Source organism: Hyperolius riggenbachi, chromosome 2, assembly GCF_040937935.1.
Source record: "Hyperolius riggenbachi isolate aHypRig1 chromosome 2, aHypRig1.pri, whole genome shotgun sequence".
Taxonomy (NCBI): Eukaryota; Metazoa; Chordata; class Amphibia; order Anura; family Hyperoliidae; genus Hyperolius; species Hyperolius riggenbachi.
The window spans coordinates 338,353,472-338,375,714 of record NC_090647.1 but is presented as its reverse complement, the minus strand read 5'-3'; the positions used below and the strand labels follow the sequence as shown (position 1 = coordinate 338,375,714).

Below are 22,243 nucleotides of genomic sequence, written 5' to 3'. Positions count from 1 at the left end.
GGGGATCTGGCTATATACACTAAAGGGGGAATCTGCTTATACCTACTAAAGGGGGGAATCTGCCTATGTACACTAAAGGGGGGGATCTGTTTATATAAAATAAAAGGAGGCGATCGACCTTCATCATGGGCGTAACAATAGGGCCTGCAGCCCCTGCTCCCCCAGAGGGCCCGGGCCCCCCCTGGGGCCCGCTCAGGGCCGTTTTGAGGGGCTGGAGGGGACGCAACATGAGGGGAAAGCCATGGCCACACTCGGCGGTAAGGGGGGATGGTCCGCACCCCTCCCTCACCTCCGGCTCTCCCCTCTGCACTCCCCTCCAGCTTAAATTAGTGTCTGGGGCGCGGCGGGCAGATACATACCTTCCTTGCGTTTCACCGGGAATGTTCCTTTTTCTAGCGTCTGACGTCACTTCCTGTATAAACAGGAAGTAGCGCCAGACACTAGAGCGAGGAGTATCCGCGGTGGAACGCAAAGAAGGTATGTATCTACCCACTGCCTGCCGCTGCCTAGACATTAATTTAAGCTGGAGGGGAGCGCAGGGGGGAGAGCCCGAGGTGAGAGAGGGTGGGGGACCGCCCCCCTCCCCGCCGAATATGGCCATGGCTTTCCCCTCATGCTGCGTCCTCTCCAGCCCCCAAAACATCCCTGAACGGGCCCCAGGGGGGGGGCCTGTAAGAATCTCTGCAGGGGGGTCCGGTGGCTCCTAGTTACGCCCCTGCCCTACATACACTAAAGAAGGGGATCTGACTATATGCACCAAAGGTGTGTGTGTGTGTGGTGGGGAGGGGGGGGGGGGGCTGACTATATGCACTAAAAAGGGGAGGGGGATTAATGGTTATCCTCCTGTGCTCAGTTACTTGATTTCTGAGCCTAGTTGCGGTATGAAGCGTAAACGGATCCTAGGGTTACGTACCATTTCATTTTTAAATTCTATCATTTTTATTTAAATTCCATTTCAGAGTTTTGTCATCTGTTACAATGATATAAAGCATGTTTCCATAAACATTAAACCGCTCATGCGCAGTACCGGCGGCCGGCGTGATGACTAACGTCATCTTTCAGAAAGAGGGAGCCCGACACTCGGTTCCGGTGTCGCTGGGTGCCATTTCTGCAGAGGCACCGGGAGTGGAGCCAGAAGGATGCCGAGGGATCTCCCGACCTACGGTGGGCTGGAGAAAGCCCCAGGTAAGTTCAGATTTTGTTTTATTTACTGCTCGGAGTCCCTTTTTTGGTTTTTGCTGTTACTATTTATTCTTGCTAAAACAAAAGTAAGTGACCCATATGCAATTCACTTTTTCGCCTGAGTTTTCTCCTAGGTGATATTTTCACACCTTGCATTTTAAACCACCAGCAAGCAAGGGAAAAAAACTATTTTGTTAGCACTTTTTCACCAACTTTTAGGTACTTTTTCAATTGTAAAATGCGAAGATAAAACTTATCTCCTAGGAGATACAGTGGTTTGCAAAAGTATTCGGCCCCCTTGAAGTTTTCCACATTTTGTCATATTACTGGCTGCCACAAACATGAATCAATTTTATTGGAATTCCACGTGAAAGACCAGTACAAAGTGGTGTACACGTGAGAAGTGGAACAAAAATCATACATGATTCCAAACATTTTTTAAGAAAAAATAACTGCAAAGTGGGGTGTGCGTAATTATTCAGCCCCCTGAGTCAATACTTTGTAGAACCACCTTTTGCTGCAATTACAGCTGCCAGTCTTTTAGGGTATTTCTGTCTAGGCCTAGTTGCAAAGGCCCCACACAGTCCTCCATGTCACAGATTCTGCGCATTTCTGCATTTTCATTGGGTGCTCTCTCAATTGGGTTCACTTTGGGGTAAAGGTCCCACCCCATCCCTGTTTCCATTGGTCACTCATGTGATTCTCCTTAGACCTGAGTAGACATTTTCTTTCACATAGGACAAACTTTTAAATATATCTGTGTTAAGGGGTACTTAGATAGTCTTTGCCATATCAGGGGGTACTTGGTGAGCACAGGCTTTCAAAAGGGGTACATACCAATAAAATGTTGCGAAATACTGATCTAGATGTACTGAAATCATACAGTGGCTTGCAAAAGTAGTCAGCCCCCTTGAAGTTTTCCCACATTTTGTCACATTACTGCCACAAACATTAACCTATTTTGGTTCCTGGACGTAGTTTCTACGTCCAGGAACCATGCGCACTACGGCGCGCTCCCGCGGCCGATCGCGCGCATGCACGCGCACTCCCGGCCACGGATTCAGTAGCCATGGAATCAATGTATCGGGCTATGGTGCCCGATCACTGATTCCTCTCCCCCGCTGAAAAAGCGACAGCTTCTCTCGGAAGCTGTGCTTTTTCTGGCTGTTCCCTCCCTGATGTGTCACTCTAAGCGTGTACTATGCTTAAAGTGACGTCATGTAAACAAACTCATGGCCGCCATCTTGTGGCCAAAAAGTAATACTACACCTGAAACAAAAAATGAATAAAAACGAACACACATTTACATTATAAATCTATTGTTTACCTCCCAAAACTACCCAAATAAAATGTTTACTATTAAAAAAAAAAAACATTACAATAAAAAAAACAACATGTAAATATTTACCTAAGGGTCTAAACTTTTTAAATATCAATGTAAAGATGAAATATTTCTATATTTTTTTTATTTTAAACTTGTAAATAGTGATAGATGCAAAATGGAAAAAATGCACCTTTATTTCCAAATAAAATTTTGTCGCCATACATTGTGATAGGGACATCATTTTAATGGTGTAATAACCGGGACATATGGGCAAATACAATACGTGAGTTTTAATTATGGAGGCATGTATTATTTTAAAACTATAATGGCTGAAAACTGAGAAATAATGAATTTTTCCATTTTTTTCTTATTCTTCCTGTTAAAATGCATTTATAGTAAAATGGCTCTTAGCAAAATGTACCCCCCAAAGAAAGCCTAATTGGTGGCGGAAAAAACAAGATATAGATCAGTGCATTGTGAAAAGTAGTGATAAAGTTATAGGCTAATGAATGGGAGGTGAACATTTCTCACGTGAAAACGACGGAACGCGAATGGGTTAATCAACTTTATTGGAATTCCCCGTGAAAGCCCAATACAAAGTGGTGTACACGTGAGAAGTGGAACGGAAATCATACATGATTCTAAACATTTTTTACAAATCAATAACTGCAAAGTGGGGTGTGCATAATTATTCAGCCCCCTGAGTCAATACTATGTAGAACCACCTTTTGCTGCAATTACAGCTGCCAGTCTTTTAGGGTATGTCTCTACCAGCTTTGCACATCTAGAGACTGAAATCCTTGCCCATTCTTCTTTGCAAAACAGTTACAGCTCAGTCAGATTAGATGGACAGCGTTTGTGAACAGCAGTTTTCAGATCTTGCCACAGATTCTCGATTGGATTTAGATCTGTTTTGTTTTAAACCATTCCATTGTTGCCCTAGCTTTATGTTTAGGGTTGTTGTCCTACTGGAAGGTGAACCTCCACCCCAGTTTCAAGTCTTTTGCAGATAGTAATTTGTGGTAGTAATGTGACAAAATGTGGAAAACTTTAAGGGGGCCGAATACTTTTGCAAACCACTGTATATCTATCTTTTCCGTTAGTCTTAAAAGGTAAAAGCCTGCTACTAATGTTGCCAAGTTTTTGTGTAATTTCGGTGGGTAAAAATTACATGACTTATCAAGTGTGCCCAGGCTGCCTATTTGCTTTCCTTTGCAATATATCCATTTGGCAGGTCATCAGTCTATTACAACTAGCTCTAATCACTGAAGATTAAATGACAAAAAGGTCAGTGCTATTAGACTGTTACAATGTTGTTTGGAGTCTTGTGATTTGATATTTGTCATTCTGCAAGTAGGATGTCATGGCAGAGCCGTCTATGGTAGAAGACAAGTACAGCAAACTGGGGAACGTTCCATACTGACCTCTCTATCTGCCTGCCGTTATGTGATAGCCCATAGAGCTTTCCAAAAACAACACATTACAATAAAAGATAATTAAATTGTTTGCTTTTCTAATCAACACAAACCAATTTAAGAACTAGAAACTCAACAATTTATAGACAATTCCATAACAGTGATTTACTTAATGTCAAAGTGCCAATGTGATAACAAAAGGAGCAGGGAAAATAGTATAAATAAGAAGGCTTGCTCACTAGCCATCAGTACAGAGGCAAAGATGGCAAAGCTTATCCTCTTCACCGGTAAGTTAATGCTGATCATATTTTATCATTTTTTTTAATATTATCCTTTATGAGATTTAACTGTCAAACATTTTCTAATTTTGTTTTAAGAATTTACTGCATCATTTTAAAGGCAAGCTAAATAAATTATGCCCTTGACAGTTTCTATCCTCGGTCTGTACAATAAACTCTAATATAGAACTATAGTCTTCCATAACATTGTGTAATGCAGGATGTGAACAAGGGTACATTGTACATAAGCTATAAACATAGATGTAACAATTAACCAATAGCACGATCTGACAGGTCACATAAAAACAGCAACAAGAAATATGGGGGAGGGAAAAGCTCTTATGCACTTATGGGCATTATTTTTATTAATGATAAATAGATTTTCAGCAAAGGGAGGTATAGCAACGTTAAACCGCCACTATATTCTCCTCCAATAAAGCAACGGTACCATACAATCATTTCTGAACTTTTTAGGCTTAGTCACACTGTGTGTTTCATTATGATATAAACACACACTTTGCAACGTGCAAGTTATTCTCTCATAGTATGAACAGTTGCTATGCCTAAATGCACCATAGAAAATGTTTTAGGATAACATGATCCTTTACAACGCAGAGACATAAGAATGTTCATATAATGTATGGGCAGTGGGTTCACATGCAGCAACACAGCGCTCAGCAATGCTCATAGTGTGAGCTCAGCCTTATACATGGCAATGGGGAACGGGAAAAAAGGGCGCAGGCAGCTAGTGGACAAAAAGGGCGCAGCCATTCACTCCCATAATAAATAACGTTTAATGGGCGTCGAGCAGGAAAAAAGGGCGCTGGAGATAAATAACGTTTTATAAACGGCGCCCGGAGCTTTTTAATGTTTTATAGCTGTGCTTGTGGTGATTTACGTTTAGAAAATGTACCCGTGACAAATAACGTTTATAAAAATACTGAAACATATTTATCCTATTTAACTAAAACGTTATTTAAAATTTTATCCCTTACTGTTTGTAAAACATTATTATTCACAAAGTAAAGCAATCAGTACGTAACGTAAATTTCAATATATTTTTTTACAGTCCCTATTTGTAAAACATTATTATCCACATAATAAAGTGAACACTAAGGGGGGTGGTTAGGGTTAGGCACCACTAGGGAGGTCTTAGGCTTAGGCATCACCAGGGGGGTCTTAGGTTTAGGCACCACCAGGGGGGTCTTAGGTTTAGGCACCACCAGGGGGGTCTTAGGTTTAGGCACCACCAGGGGGGTCTTAGGTTCAGGCACCACCAGGGGGTCTTAGGTTTAGGCACCACCAGGGGGTCTTAGGTTTAGGCACCACCAGGGGGGGTCTTAGGTTTAGGCACCCCCAGGGGAGTCTTAGGTTTAGGCACCACCAGGGGAGTCTTAGGTTTAGGCACCACCATGGGAGTCTTAGGTTTAGGCACCACCAGGGGGGTCTTAGGTTTAGGCACCACCAGGGGAGTCTTAGGTTTAGGCACCACCAGGGGGGTCTTAGGTTTAGGCACCACCAGGGGAGTCTTAGGTTTAGGCACCACCAGGGGGGTCTAGGGGTTAGGGATAGGTACAGGGAGGGTTCTGTGTGAGAGTAGGGTTAGGTGTAGTTTTAGTAACATTTTAGTAATACTTACTAATGTTTTACAGCACTTATTACGAACGTAGTTATATTTATATCATCGTTATAAACAATATTTTCAGATTTTATTATAAGAAGAAACCATAAATAAAGGTTAATCACAATAATATACAATTATAACGATTAAACATATATTATAGGTTTTTTTAATAAATGTTATTTTAAGTTTCACGTTTGAAACAGAGAAGATTAACGTTTTCACTATTGCCGATTTCATAAACATTATTTAATGATTTATACATATGTAAAACATTATTTGTACACTAAATACAAAACAATATTATCGTTTACACCCCGCGCCCTTTTTTCCCTGACGCCCTTTTTGTATGTACGCATGGCAATGGAGGGTAAAACCAACTTTCAGATGCATGAGCAGACCACCAGGTGATGCATTTGCTAGCTCGTAGTACAGACAGTACTAGTAGTACAGGGGGAAGAGCAGAATGAGGCTCTCATTGCAGCCACAGCATCAGACCCAGCTAATTGCTATTAATTCTAATAAGAACAACTGAAAAGGACAGGGACACGCACCCAGATATCAGACTGTCACATGAAATGAGCACAAACAGCTGTTTTAGATGACAGAAGTCTAATATCTGCACACATTGGTTTGTAAGCTAACTAATAGTACAATAGACTTTTATGTCCCAATCTAGCTCTTTACAAATATTAGGTGATTGTTGCTAAATACCAATGTGTGCAGTTACATCAGGCACAGATTAGTCTGTAAAGGTTTTGCCCATGGCAGTTTCCGGCCATTTAGGTGCTCCAGGCAAGGTATCTTTTGTCCCCTCAGTCTGTCTGGTTTGCCTATGCCTAAAAATGGCCCTGGTTTTGCCCAGCAATCTAGGACTGACACTTCTTGAAGTCCAGTAATGCAACAAATGGAGTTTCTTTTATACAATCTTGTACTTCCCTTGACAAGAGTGGTTGAATCTCCCCCTTTTCTCCTATATATCGTTTGATCAATTCACTTTTTCTCCAAATTGTCTCCTAGGTGATTATTTCATATATTTTTTTTAATAAAATGCCTTTTAAAGAGTAACTGTTAGGCATTATATGTGAAATCAATTTTCTATTTTAGGCTGTTACATAGACAAAAAGGATGCTAATAAGGCAATGCAAATAGTTAAAATCATTCTCACTTTTTTCCTAAGAGGGTTTTCTCTCCCCATGCCTACAGGACGCAAAGGCCGCAGAACAGAAATGACAGGCAGGCTGATTGGCTGAAGCCACTGTCACTCACCTCTCTGTGCTGCGATTGGTCGCCTGCTCTCCGCTTGTCTGCGGTGGTTGTAGCCGCTGTAAGAGCGCACGGAGTGGGGCCAGAGGCTAACCCCTGTCACTGTCCTCGGCCCCCCTCCTCCAGTGGCATGTCCGCGCCCCCCTGCCCTTCTGCCGCCCGCCGCCGCCACATTCTCCTTCTTCCCCGCACAGAACTTTGGGGAAGGATAAAGGCGGCGCACAGATTCCAGGAATAATGTTTCCAGGTGCTGCAGTTCCCCCCTATACTCTCTGCACTGCCGCCAGTGGTAGTGCAGAGAGTATAGGGGGGAACTGCAGCGCTTGGATCCATTATTAGGTGAGTCTTTGCCAGCTGCAGTTATCCTCCCCGCTGTGCTGAGAATAAGTGCGGGGAGGAGGGGGATGCGGGGGGGGGGGGGGAGAATATACCCAGAGGAAGCAAGATGGCCCCTGCCATCAAGAGAATGACCCTTTATTTATAATATAAAATGAAATGGAAGGAAAACAAGGACAGTGCAATACATCTGTTATGTAAGTAGAGGAAGTACCTGTATTTATCTACTTACATATGTGTTTTCTTTGGGGGGCATGTTATTGCTAATAGTTCCTCTTTAAGCCACCAGCAAGCAAGTCAATGCTCAGAAATATTTTGACAGCACTTTTTCACTTACTTAAGTGTGTTTAAGGTAAATTAAATGTTTTATATTTATAATTCAGGGCAGGAGTTCCATTTTCATTTAAAAAAAAAAGACATACTTTTTTTCCAGCTTAAAAACCTAAAATGTAGGCACAGAATATCGGTGGTGGCATTGTCTGTACCATTCACAGCTTGCTGCTGCCTCACACTTCCACTCCTTCTGATTCCTTGAAATGTGTTTCTGCTCACTTGGCTTTGAATGTTAAGGTGCCCACTAATGATACAATCTTGATTGTACGATCTTATCACTTCTGTGAATCCTGAGGGACTACCTAAAGCATACATTCAAAGTATATTCACTCCGCTTACTCTTCTATTACATAGATTCTGTAAATTTGTACAATCAAGATTGTATCATTAGTGGGCACCTGAACATGTGTGATGTCATTGAGTCATGGAGCCAACAAGGATCCAGTAGTAGCCACACCCCTTAGTTACTACCAACCTCCTATGGCTGTCCCTAGAGAGTTGTGGCTTCAGTGGGGTCACTGTTGGTCTTGTTCCCATAATGCCACGCCATATATCATTCTGCCTGGGGGCAGGTTTTCAGGAGGGAGAAAAAAAAGTAGCGTGGCTGCAGGTGGTGTATACAGAAGTCCACTTGACTGCTGGCAACTTGCAGCCACAAGTTTAAATGTCAATATTAACATACAATTTTTTGCAATATTGGGTTTGAAACTGCTTGTAATACTGGGGAGTCTGGTAACTTCACATTTGTCATTGCAATCTTCTTGAAAGGATTTACGTATACATAATATATGATGCTTAACGAACATACCAGAAAGTTTATTCAAACTTCTGCTGAGAGATAATCGTACAAATACATATCTTAATTGTAAAAATGAGAATAATCTTAAAGCGGATCCGAGATGAAAAACTAACTATAACAAGTAACTTGTCTATACATCTTATCTAAAGTTTAGATAGTTTACACAGCAAAACTAGCTGAAAACAGCTTTAATAGAATAAGATTATTTCTTCCTGTGATACAATGACAGCAGCCATGTTGTTTGTAAACATTACACACAGCACTCAGCCTCTGAAAAAACCTAATCCCACCTCCTCCTTCCTCCTCCCATCTGCCTCTGAAATCTCTGGCTAGTAATACCTCCCCCTCCTCCTGCCCAGACTGAGCTCCCATGAGCCCTTGCTACTGCCAAGGCTCTCTAAAAACCTGTGGGTGAGGCTTCTTCAGTTTATAGGGAATTAGAGTATTAAAACAAAAACAAAAAAGTATTTGGCTTGAGGAATGCCCTATAAACAATAGGAAAGGAACACAATTATGCAATGAGTAAAAGTTCAGACAAAAATCCTAATGTTACCTTTAAGAATTGATCACAATTACATTTATCAAATATTCATTTTGTCTTTTAGGGCTGGCTCTCCTGCTGAACGCTCAGTTAGGTAAGTTGGAATAAAAGATGCATATTTTTAATCAACTATTTACAGTAGCAGATTCTGTCTCTCTATTTACAGTAGCAGATTTTATTTGCCTAGTTACAAGTCAGGGTAGTAACAATATGGCTGTGGTCGCAGGGGGCCTGGGGGCTAGGGGGGACCTGCTCCTGTACTTATTGTAGAGCAGTAGAGGCGGTGAAGTGTTATACATTACCTACTACAGCCTTTCACCATGTGACTATTGGAAGCCGCATGGTGATTGGCTGTAGGGAGCTTGTATACTGAAGAGTAGGGTGGAGGACTTTCCGGCCGCCAGAAGCATGTAATGTGTAACACTCGACTGCTGCTCTGCATAGCACTTTGCTACTGCTCTGTGGGGCCCGGCTGCCTGCGGGGGAGCCCTGGAGAATGTAGTTATACCCCTGGTAGAAATGCAAGTAATTATTTAAAGCAGGGTTAAGCCCACATTAAAACTGTAAGGTTGCCTTGAAGCAACTCACTTAAAGGCCGGAATCAAGACCTCTCTGTGGCACTTCCCATACCACTGTAACCTCATTAAAGCAGTGAGAATAGGGATGGCATGGCGCTGCCATGCTGTTAGACAATCTCACTGCCTGCGCAGCACAGAGAAAATGCATGTAGTTCCATGGGGCTATGGGGGAGGCCAGGAAAACATCAATCACATGAAGGGATCAGGCAGGGCCAAATGACAGAAGAGGACCAGGCATTCACAAGGCAGCAACAATGTAAAGTTGATAGAGAGCAGCTAAGGAGACAAGAATTGTTATGAGAGGTAAGTATGCATTTTTAATGGAACAGAGGCAATGAGGGTGACTACAAACCTCGTCAGAATAGATAACATAAAATGAATTGCAGTCATATGTTTAGTGTAAGATTTCTATTTGTATGTATATTCTTGAGAATGTTCCTCGATGCTGACTGTCAGTCTGAGCCTGAGAAGGCTTATTACTCTTTTTCTTTTAAATTAGCCAACAAATGGTATCATTCATTCCTGCATTCACTGATAGGTAACACAGTACAATGCTCTATTTCCACTATATGTATATTCTTGTCTCTTACAGGCTCTGCCTATGAGCTGTCATGCTACTTCACCAACTGGGCCCAGTACAGGCCTGGATTGGGGAAATTCAAGCCTGATAACATTGATCCATGCCTTTGTACTCACCTGATTTATGCCTTTGCTGGAATGTCCAACAACCAGATCACTACTATTGAATGGAATGATGTCACCTTGTACAACTCTTTCCAAAACCTGAAGAACCAGTAAGTAGTATGCTTATAATTAGCAATACACAAAACATATTCTCCTAATATACTTAGTAAGGTGCCCACTAATGATACCAACTTATCACATGTCACAAATTGATGTAGTGGAAGAACAAACTGAGTGAATATACTTTGAATGGATACTTTAGCAAGTCCCTCATATTACATGGAAGTAGTAAGATTGTACAATCAAGATTGTATCATTCGTGGACACCTTAAGTCCCACCCAGGAGACAGCAGCTGATTAGTTTAAACAGCAGTTCCCAATTACTTTTGATTTGCTTCAGCTTCTTCCTCCTCAGTAAACCTGGATAAACGAGCCTATGTATTAAGGGATTTTTTTCCCTCATCACTACATATAATATTATAAGAATTAGACTGTAACTTTTTTATCGATAAAGTGAAGATTTAGAATGCTGCCTACACAGTATGTGATGTTACAACTATTTCTATGGGAGCAGGGGGAGACGAAGTGGGCACCTACCACTAAACCACATAGAATTTTTTTTTAAACCGATTAAAGAGTACCTGAAAAGACATGTACCATGATGAGATAAATGTGTATTTACAATCCCAATTCTAAAAAAAAATAGGCTGTGTTCCTTTTTTTCTCCTCACTGTAAGGGTTAAGAATCAAAGGTTCTGAATATAGTTTCTCTGCAGTCCGACTGTTGTTAAAAGTAACTCTTACTGATAACTAGGGTTGTAAATCTCTGTGTGGCTGAAAAAAAAAAACACATCTGAGTGCAGTGACCAGAGAAGTTCAGTTATTAAAAATGTGTCTGTATGAGAGATGCATAACATAATAAAGATGGCAAGCTGCCTTTATGCACCTAAGCATAGCCAAAAGTTCAAAGGCAGATTTAACCTGTAAATAGAAAATAAGACTGTGGAAGTCCATGAAAGTCTCATTTAGGAGTAGGACTACAGATGCAATTATTTTTCTCATCAGTTTATTTTCACTTTAAGTTTGCTTTAATAATAAATGCACTGAAATGCCTTTCTTTCAGAAATGGAAACTTGAAAACTCTGCTAGCCATCGGTGGTTGGAACTTCGGAACTGCACCGTAAGTAATTCATAACTAAAATGTATTTTTCTTAAACTGGACTTCCTTCTTTGAAGCAAGCCTTCACTTCTCTTTCTATCATTAGTTTCACTACCATGGTCTCCACCGCTCAGAACCGACAAACATTCATCACCTCTGTGATCAAATTCCTGCGTCAGTATGAGTTTGATGGGCTGGACATTGACTGGGAATACCCTGGATCTAGAGGAAGCACTCCTCAGGACAAAGCCCTCTTCACCACCCTGGTTCAGGTAAACCCACAGAATAATTAATGGACCACAAGACCTGTTCTGAATGTGATTCTAAGTACTCAGTGAGATACACATCATTTTGTAAACAGGAAATGAGAGCAGCCTTTGAGACTGAAGCTTCACAAACCAACAGAGCAAGACTCATGGTGACAGCTGCTGTGGCTGGCGGAATCTCCAACATTCAGTCTGGTTATCAGATTCCACAACTTGCTGAGTAAGTACAACATGACTACAATATTACTGCCATGCAAGTTCACAAGCGGTACAATTTAAAAGTTGCATTTTTCAGAAGTCCAGGATGTTCAAAATCAGGGGTCCCCAAACTTTTTCGGTCAAGGGCCGGGTCAACATACTTCAGACTGCTGGAGGGCCGGAGTATACATAAAATGATGTAGAAAAGCATAACATTGAGCCTAGGTATTGTGGACAGCACCTATTAACATGGGCAGCCCTCATGTCTCCCATGTTATCTCCTCATGTCTCTTAACCAGAGCAGTTGGTATGCCCTCCAACACAGCATGTGCAGATAGTATGCCCTCCAACACAGCATGTGCAGATAGCATGCCCTCCGACACAGCATGTGCAAATAGCATGCCCTCCAACACAGCATGTGCAGATAGTATGCCCTCCAACACAGCATGTGCAGATAGTATGCCCTCCAACACAGCATGTGCAGATAGTATGCCCTCCAACACAGCAAGTACGGATAGTATCCCCCCAACACAGTGTAGACATGGTGACCCTAACAAAGCAAGTCATATGTCAGCCATAATGTCACCCAATGGCCTGCAAAAGCCTGCAGACAATCTCACCCATATACACACACGATCTCTGTAGAAACATAAGCAGTCCAACCCTCCATTTCCCCTTCGCAAAGGAACCATAACATTCCTGCACAGCACTGACCAAAATATATGTGATTGTGCTTGTTAAAAGTTATTCCCCCCCCCCCCCCAACCAGTAACCCAGAAGCCAGCGAATGACTGCTTTCTGGCTTCCACGTGGAAGGGTGGTACCAGAATTGCTATTCTATTAGCGGGCCGCCATAACTTATAGATGCAGTGGACTGCATCTATAAGTAATACACATTGGGCTTAATTCACTAAACCGTGATAACTCATATCACGGCCGTTTGCAAATTCGCGATTGTGCGAAAACTGCCGCGATATGAGTTTTCACGGTTTAGTGAATCAAGCACATTTTTGAAGGAGCCAGTAAAAAAGCCTCAGGGGGCCACATTCGGCCCACAGGCCTTAGTTTGAGGACCACTTTTCTAAATGAAAGAACCCCGCATAGCTATATTAGATATTTTTATACATGGAGAGAGCGCTTCACTGCATCTGTCGTTTTTATTTTCTTTCCTAATTAGGGCTTTGGATTACTTCCATGTCATGACTTATGATCTGCACGGCTCTTGGGAAGGCTACACTGGAGAAAACAGCCCCTTGTACTCTAACCCTTCTGCCACTGGTGGTAACGCCTACCTGAATGTGGTAAGTATTCATCACATAATATACAGTATGTGTTTGAACAAAAGTACAAAGGAACTATGCAAAATTAAGATATGCATACACCACTGCAATAAGAAGAGAGCAGAACTACCCATAAGTAGCACCAGACTAGTTCTAAGTAGTAAATACTGCTTTATTGAAAAATTGACAACACATAGTATAAAATCAATAAAAAATCTTGAAATTGGATATAGGAATGGTGAAACCAGATAATAAGAAACAGGTAATGTGTAAATATATATATATATATATAAACAAACCATGGTGAGATAAGAAATGAGGTGGGTATGGCCCGGGCAAACAAAAGTCTAATAGTCACCAAATATAGTCAAAATACAAAAACTTTATTATTAATTGCATATGTAATAGAAAGGATTAAAAATATGCCCCCCGGCCTCCCCCACAATCCCCTCCCTCCTGCCTCTGATGTAAACACGGATCCAGTCAGCCCCAGCATGCACATTCACACATACCAACATACATACAAAACTGTATAGCCGTACAAACAAAGCTAAAAAAATGTATGTCTTTGTTATTGGATCCAGAAAAAATGTGTATATTCAGGCCAATCCTGAGTATGTTGTGATGGGCAAAGGTCTTTGCTGTGCCCAAAGTTCCTATTTTTCAATCAGATTGGTATAAGCAGAAAGATTATCCATCCGGAAACATACAATATAGGCACAACAAGGGGTTAGTCCATATATATATATTCCTCAACTCTAAAATGCAATTGGTCAAGTGAGCAATAAGTAAGCCAGCGGGTTACCAATGTATCAATGAAACAAGCAAGCTATGTCCTACAGGACAATCGTGGATAAGTCATAAATATATGAGTAGCTACAACAGGGAAAATAACCTCTTGTGGTGCCCATACACGATACAATAAAAACGTTTGATTTTCCAGTTTTTTTTTATCTAAATGATCGAATCGAATGAAAGTAGACATTTTTTTTTTCCGATCAAGAAGTTCGAACGAATATCCCGTTTTTTCAAAAAAAATCTGATCGGACATGCTGGAAAAATCTTTATATTCGATCTAACGGAATAATCGAACTAAATTATCTAATTGGAAAAAAAATGAAAAATTGTACCATGTATGAGCACCTTTAGTATGGTCCTGAATAGAGTGCAGATGTGCAACTATGAAATTGCTAAGAAAAGAGGAGAGAAGGAATGTGAAGACCGGATCACCAAACCGCCACAGCCTTAGTGCACATTGCGGGCAAATACTGCAACATCACTGGCAAATACTCCACAAAATCATAACAATTGATAAATAGATATCTTTATTTTTAGCTGAAAAACTGTGACAGGTTTACACCTAAGCGAATATGATATACTCTATTTCCTTTGCAGGACTATGTGATGAACTATTGGTTGAACAATGGGGCACCAGCTTCAAAACTTATTGTTGGTTTCCCAACCTATGGACACACTTTCATCCTGAGCAACCCATCCAACACTGGTATCGGTGCTCCTACTTCTGGAACAGGTCCAGCTGGACCATACACCAGGCAAGCTGGATTCTGGGCCTACTATGAAGTAAGTTTGTCAGCTTATTTCCACTGATGTACATTGAATAGCAATTTAGTTTACACAAGACACAATAGCATACATTTCCAGCAACCAAAGTTATCACTGTCGCTCACTCTGTACTTCAGATAGACAGAATTATACTTTTAGTACCACATACATGGGGGTGTTAATTAAACCTGTTTTGCTTTAGAACTTATCATGCATGTTATTACTTTACTTCTTTGTATAATGTTGACATTTGAGAATATTATAAACCTTTTTGTAGCCCGTATAGCAGTATTCACAGTTGTTGTATCCTCAATAGGTCACAATGATAGCTACCAGCCATAAAGCATGCCATGCACTGGTCTGTATCAAATAGAATCTTAGATTGACAACATTTCTTCAAGTAAACCTTTGCAAAAACTCAAAGAATATACAAAGTCCATTAGATAAAATGTGTTTGTGGGTGACTAAACTTCATCAATATGTCTTTGTTCAACTCTTCAGTTACGCTAGGGACCCACCATACGTATTTTACTTCTATCCAGATTTTACATTCTACATTACCTTTTTTTGAATCCCTCTTAGATCTGTACCTTCCTGAAGAATGGAGCCACCAACCAGTGGTCATCTGCTGAAGATGTTCCTTATGCTTATCAAGGAAATGAATGGCTGGGATATGACAACCAGAAGAGTTTCCAGATAAAGGTACAAGCACATGAGTTTGTTTGTGTATGTATAACATGACCTAATGCAGAAGGGAGGACTTATCGGAATCTTTATTCTTTTCACTTACAGGCTGAATGGCTGATGAAGAACAACTTTGCAGGTGCCATGGTTTGGGCTATTGATCTGGATGATTTCACTGGTACTTTCTGTAACCAAGGCAAATATCCTCTGATCTCCACTCTGAAGAATACTCTTGGTGTACAAGCTTCTGGTGAGTCATCACTGCACTCTAAGCCTGCAGTGTATACTTGTACTAGAGAAAATGCTTGCAATCAACCTTTCCCAAAAATACATTCTAATGTCATCTCTCACTTTGCAGGTTGCACACCTCCCTCTTCTCCCGTTGCTCCAGTAACAGCTGCCCCACTCACCGTGCCCAGTGGAAGTGGAAGTGGTAGTGGAAGTGGTGGTGGAAGTCAATCTGGCGGTGGTAGCTCAGGAGGCAGTGGATTCTGTGCTGGCAAAGCCAGTGGCCTGTACCCAGTAGCTGGAAACAAGAATGCTTTCTGGCACTGCTTAAATGGCATCACCTATGAGCAGTACTGCCAAGCCGGTCTTGTTTTTGACCCAAGCTGTGAGTGCTGCAACTGGGCATAATCAGAATCTTCATATGAAACATTAACACATTATAAAACCTAAGCTTTTTAGAAAATATTCAACAGAATTCTATAATACAATAAAATATATAGCATAAACAAATGTCTGTATTTCTTTTTTTTGTATCGTGGGACAGAGTTCAAAATTACTTAAGCACATTCTATAAAAAGACTACAAATGAGATTCCTTGAAAAATGTTGGTGGTGACTAGAATCATATCTCTAATCATTAAGGGGGTGATTCACAAAACTTATCTTGAAATGGGCCCTTAGTGAAAATACATTTAAGAGAAAAACAATTGTATCTATCCTCCCTTTCCTAAAATGGTTTTTAGATATCCCACAGTTTTATGTTACGCTTAAAAACATTAAAAAGTAGATGTATTGGTTTGTCTCAGCCCATTAACACACACTTGTGTCAGAGAGCCAAAATAAATGAACTATTGTCCTTTGTTTATCTATTCTCTGATCTCAGAAGCCCAGTTCTCCAGGAAAGTGTTTTATTGCTGAAATACTTTATTAGTGAGGGATGCTATTTTCCAACTGGGTCCTGCTTGGAGAGAAAATGGCAGTTGCATAGCTGAATATTAACTCTTTTAGGAAGAAAAATAAGAAAAGGAACACAGCATATTTGTTTGTTTGCTTGACACTGTACATACACATGTCATCATGTCACCTAAGTTCCTTTTAACTCATGATTTATCTCTCATTGGGCCCGATCCAATTCACTGATTCTCCTAAGTTTTGTCCTAGGTGATATGTTCACATCTTATCGATAAATGGGTCTTTTAACCCACAAGCAAGCAAGAAAATAATTTTGACCTACTTTTTGGTACTTTGCTGAAAAGTTATTTAAAACAGATGAAAAATGATCTCCTAGGAGAAAACGTAGGAGAAAAAGTGAATTGGATTATTTACCCATTATCTGTTTATCTCATGAATTAGCTCTCCTTACAGTTAAAGTGAAAAATAAGTAGGGTGAGATAATTAATGAGAAAAGCTTTGTGAACCAACTCCCAAGTTACAACACTGTATGGTGATAATAGGAGACATCTACAAATGAGAAGTTTACTCTGCAATAAGATGTTATTATCAGCCATCATCAGTCAGTTCTTTTCAAACAGGATATTTACAATATGGCCTCAATTCACTAAGCATTATCACATTCAGTAATGCAAAATACAGCTGATTTTACCAATCACCATGCCAAATGCCAATTCACGAAACCTATTACCACACTGGAAAGTAAAATTTCCAACTAGTGAGGTAAATTACCAACTTGTCCAATAAATACCTCAAGAAATGTCAATAAATTGTAATTAACAAAGATTAAAGCACTTAGTAAATCTAACAAAAATGTTTAGTATTTACCTCCAGTTCTGACCAGCTGGCAACTCAATCTCAATGCCGTAAACATTGACAGATGTAGCAGACAGCCAATAGGGAGAGCCAGACTTCCCGCTTCTCATCCCATTTGATCCGATACTCTGGCTGTCGGGGCTCCAGAACAGCAAAACAGGAGAAGGAGACATTTAAAAAGGCTTTTCTGTATCCCTTTAGATGTGCATATCTGTATACTGATACACAGAAGAGCTCTCTCTAGTTAGTATAAATACACATCTAAAGGGATGCTAGGGATGCACTGGACATAAAATAGAATGACTCATGCACAGACTTTAAAGGACAACTGAAGTGAGAGGGATATGGAGGCTGCCTTATTTATTTCCTTTTAAGCAATACCAGTTGCCTGGCTATCCTGTTGATCCTCTGCCTCTAATACTTTTAGCTATAGACCCTGAATAAACATGCAGCAGATAAGGTGTTTCTGACATTATTGTCAGATCTGACAAGATCAGCTGCATGCTTGTTTCCGGTGTGCTTCAGACACTACTGCAGCCAAACAGATCAGCAGACCTGCCAGGCAACTGGTATGGTTTAAAAGGAAATAAATATGGCAGCCTCCACACACCTTTTGCAACAGTTGTCCTTTAAAGGACAACTGTAATGAGAAGGATACAGAGGCTGCCATATTTATTTCCTTTTCACAATACCAGTTGCCTGGCTATGCTGCTGATCCTCTGCCTCTAATACGTTTAGCTATAGACCCTGGACAAGCTTGCAGAATATGAAGTGTTTCTGACATTATCGTCAGATCTGATGAGATTAGCTGCATGCTTGTTTCTGGTGTAATTCAGACATTGGAGTAGCCAAATAGACCAGCAAGGCTGCCAGGCAACTGGTATTGTTTAAAAGGAAATAAATATGGCAGCCTCTATATACCTCTCATTACAGTTGTCCTTTAAGAGTAGACTGATAGCTGCCTTCCCAACCTGCTCCACAGCTGGTGAAACTACCAAACAGGGCTTAGTGAATTGAAGCAGGTTTTTTCGGTATATTACCAAACTTCTACCCAGGGCTGGCGCTGCCATAGAGGCAAAGGGGCAATTGCCCCAGGGCCCATGATCTCTGCAGGAGCCCATGCTGCCGACCCTGCCTGTTCTTCTCAATTTACCCTGGGCCCCTGCATATGAAGCCTCAGCAGTAATACTCACCTGTACCGGCAGGCAGCGGCATCTGCACAGTCTGGCCACTCTTGCTGTCCTCCTCGTTCTCTATTACAGTAGATAAAAGACTAACTTAAGAGCGTTTTTTTGTTGTTGTTGTTTGTTTCTTTGCTTCTTTTTTTTTTTTTAAATCTATCTCAAGACATAGCACACGAGTTAAGGTGCCCATACATTACTCGACTTGCGTCATTAATATTCAGCTGACTCTATCATATTAATAGAATTTGCAAATCCAATCAGCTCATGATTGAGAACAGGATTGATTTTCAAATTGGTACTACTGCACAAAATCGATCCTGTTATTGAGCAGGAGCAGATTGGAGATGTCAGAAAATTAATGATTCAACCCCTCAGTCTAAAAGGAAATTGAATGGTGTGTGCCTAGCATTCATTCCTCAAATTGAGAGATTATGTTTTCAAAATCTGGTCTAGGCCATTGCCTGCCAACAAACTTTGATGCTTCTGTCTCCAGTTTCTGTTAGAAAAGTGAAAAATCTTTGATGATTTATACATAAAAGAAATAAATAGTCTAAAATAGTGTTTGCCACTTACTTCTGAGGCAGACTACAAGCACTCAGGTTTTCCTCATGAAAATTGATATTTTTAGTTGATGTTTGTGGTCGTATTGATGCTTTTATTCACCAAGCATCATCAATCTGTAAGAAATAGTTATGGCTTTCCACAGAAGTATTTATTTTTGTTCTGGCACAGTTTATGTGTGACCAGCAGGTGGCGCAATCACGACACTTTCAATAGATATTCACAATACACTGCATGGCATCCAACGCTCTCTCCTAACTGCGTGTCACGTGACCTCCCCGGCAACAGACACCGTACACAGAGCAGCAACTGGGAGGCAGCATGGATCCGGAGTCAGGTACGCGTACACTGTCATTGCTATCAATTTTACTATTATTGTGCCTTTTATGACGGGTGTATATGTAGCTCCCTCAATTCCCAGGTCACAAATTGCCAAGGGGTTTCCCACACATCTCTGTTCCACCTTTCTCTGCCCAGATATGTAGTTTGCTGCTAGCAACTGTACTCATACTGAGCATGGGAATATTATAGCAGAAAGCAAGCCAAAATGTATTTATTATTATAGTGTTAAAATGGAAAAAGTATTATAAAAGGCAGGGCCGGATTTGTAGTTTGCACCGCCCAAGGCACAATGTCACCAACCGCCCTACCTCCCACCCCCTCAAAATAACAACATCCTCACCAACTACCCACACCAAACAAAAACATTCTCTTACAATAAACCAGCATTTTTCAGAATTACATATACCACCAGGGGGGCTGCATAAGTAAAGCTGGATCATTCCAATGACTTCCACGGAAGCACTAGAGGAAGAGGGACCCTTTACTTTACTATAAGCTAAAGCTACACCGCCCATACAGCAACACATAATGCACATTAATAACTGCCACATGCACATTACACAGAGGGGAAAGTAAAAAGTGCTAAAGGGTACCACTTCCTGTAGTTATCCTGTGGAAATCATTATTACAATTTAGTATTTATATAGCGAAAAGAGCTTTACATAAACTGTGTGTATATATATATATATATATATATATATATATATATATATAGTCCTGTCACTAACTGTCCCTCAGAGGAGCTCATAATCGTAGTTTAGGGCCAATGTTTTTTAAGGGAAAGCCAACTAACTTATCTGTATGTTTTTGGGATATGCGAAGAAACTTGAGTGTCCAGAGGAAACCCACACAGACAAGGGTAGAACATACAAACTCCATGCAAATAATCCCCTGGCTGGTGTTTGAGCTAGGAACCTAGTGCTGCAAGGCAGGAGCGGTAACCACAACGCCACCATGTGTTTCCACATATAAATATATAGGTAATTACCTCACTAGTGGAAAACCTCTGGATGGTCCTGAGGCTTCCCAGGGATTCTTGCACCACGCCATGCCAATGCTGGGTCCCTTGGTTTTTTCAGTGTCCACTATGGAAATGCTCGGGACATTCGCCCAGAGAGGGACGGAGAGTGCTGAAATAGGGAAGATGTGGGAATTCGCAGTACTATCCAGAAGTGTCCCTAATGAGGTAGCTATGTATTTTTAATTGCTGCAGGATTGTGTGTGTGATGTAGTGTGGTATGCGTTTAGAACACAGACAGGGGAAACAGACACACCTCACCAACAGCTGAGGTCTCTCCTTTCTACATGCTGCCTCGATCAAGAATGTCCCATCTGATCGGCAGCTACAAGACCTCTGACCCCATCAGACCTTGGAGAAACAGTAGCTGAACATAGGCTGCTGTGCTGTGTGCTAAAAAGCACACTAGACGGGAGAGATATGAAGCACGTGGGAAGGAGGCTGCAGATTACTGGCTGTCACTGTGACTTGTGAAGAGGGGAAAGCTGAGGATCGGAAGCAGACCAGCACAAGGTGGATTCTTTTCTGCATTCTATGCCTTCCAACTTAGGCTGACCACCACCAGGAGAAGTTTGCGCCAGAGGGCGGAGGCACTAGAGGCATGCTGTTTCAGGCAGCAAGGTAGGCTGTAATGAGTGTGCGTCCTCTGCCTGCTCGTCCTACCCCTCTATTCTGCTATTTGTTGATTCCTGTTTAGCCGCCCGCTGCACTGCCTGCACAAATGCACAGGGTTCAGTGTGCATTGCGAAGAGGGCGGCTGTGGGTGGACCAAGCCGACATTTATATCAATATCAGGATGGAATGCTGCGGATGGCTCTACACCCACAGGCGCCCTTTTGAATTCAGGCGCCCTAGGAACCGGCCTTGGTGGCCTGCCCACAAATCCGGCCTTGATAACAGGTTTTTACTGCTTTCTACTTTTCTATTCTCTAAGTAGAATATGAGAAGAATCTTTTCAATACAGACAGATAAATCAGTAAAAACTTAAAGGTGCCCTAGTAGCATAGCTTAGGAGCGCTGGGACCCAGTGCGAGTTTTACATTGGGCCCTAGTGCAAGTTTTACATTGGGCCCCCTCAAGCGCTCTATACATAACAATTCCTTTGAAGCAACGAAACCTGCCAAGGACAGCCCCAGTGTCAGAGAGGTGTAGACTGGGGAGGAGAACAGTCTATTAATGGTAACAACAAATCAAAGCATGTATAGAAGTTATCATTACCAGCTTAGCACCAATAAAGAGCTAATAAAGCTGATGAAGGAAGGCCCTTCTGGTCCAGGGGCCCTGGTGAGGTCACTACCTCTGCATCTCCTATTGCTACTCCACTGAGGTGTCCATGACGGGGTGATATTAAGCGAACAATCTTATTTTCAATACGATATTTCGGATTGAAAGAAAGACCATATTTAATCAACCCAGTATTTGAACGTAGCTGAACCAGTTATGATCTTATCTTTGAAAAAAACAACCTGCCAAGACGATCAACCTTTTCTTTAAAGCAGATCCGAGATGAAAAACTAACTATAACAAGTAGCTTGTCTATATACAGTGGCTTGCAAAAGTATTCGGCCCCCTTGAAGTTTTACACATTTTGTCACATTACTGCCACGAACATGAATCAATTTTATTGGAATTCCACA

General features: G+C 41.3%; 2 protein-coding genes and 1 long non-coding RNA gene across 4 annotated transcripts in view; 2 read left to right on the top strand and 1 right to left on the bottom strand.

Moving 5' to 3' along the window:
• LOC137546681 (uncharacterized) overlaps positions 1-19,386 on the bottom strand; it is a 43,158-nt gene extending 23,772 nt beyond the window's left edge. The window contains exons 1-2 of the long non-coding RNA XR_011026319.1: positions 19,259-19,386; positions 10,370-10,456 (exon numbers count right to left, since the gene is read on the bottom strand). This is a non-coding gene — a long non-coding RNA (uncharacterized lncRNA). The remainder of the gene's footprint in view (positions 1-10,369; positions 10,457-19,258) is intronic.
• On the top strand, positions 4,184-16,219 carry LOC137546679 (acidic mammalian chitinase-like). Its single transcript, XM_068269423.1, has 11 exons — positions 4,184-4,208; positions 9,160-9,189; positions 10,266-10,467; positions 11,481-11,537; positions 11,623-11,788; positions 11,878-12,002; positions 13,158-13,281; positions 14,656-14,841; positions 15,406-15,525; positions 15,616-15,757; positions 15,866-16,219. Exons 1-11 carry the CDS (start codon positions 4,184-4,186, stop codon positions 16,141-16,143), a joined length of 1,455 nt encoding a protein of 484 aa, XP_068125524.1. The 3' UTR covers positions 16,144-16,219.
• Positions 19,387-19,480: 94 nt separating the features above from the next.
• CIMAP3 (ciliary microtubule associated protein 3) overlaps positions 19,481-22,243 on the top strand; it is a 45,177-nt gene continuing 42,414 nt past the window's right edge. The window contains exon 1 of one of the 2 annotated variants that reach the window (XM_068269425.1): positions 19,481-19,583. In XM_068269425.1, the coding sequence (XP_068125526.1) occupies positions 19,568-19,583 (16 nt within the window). In that variant the 5' untranslated portion in view covers positions 19,481-19,567. The remainder of the gene's footprint in view (positions 19,584-22,243) is intronic. The other variant, XM_068269424.1, reaches the window with a different exon arrangement.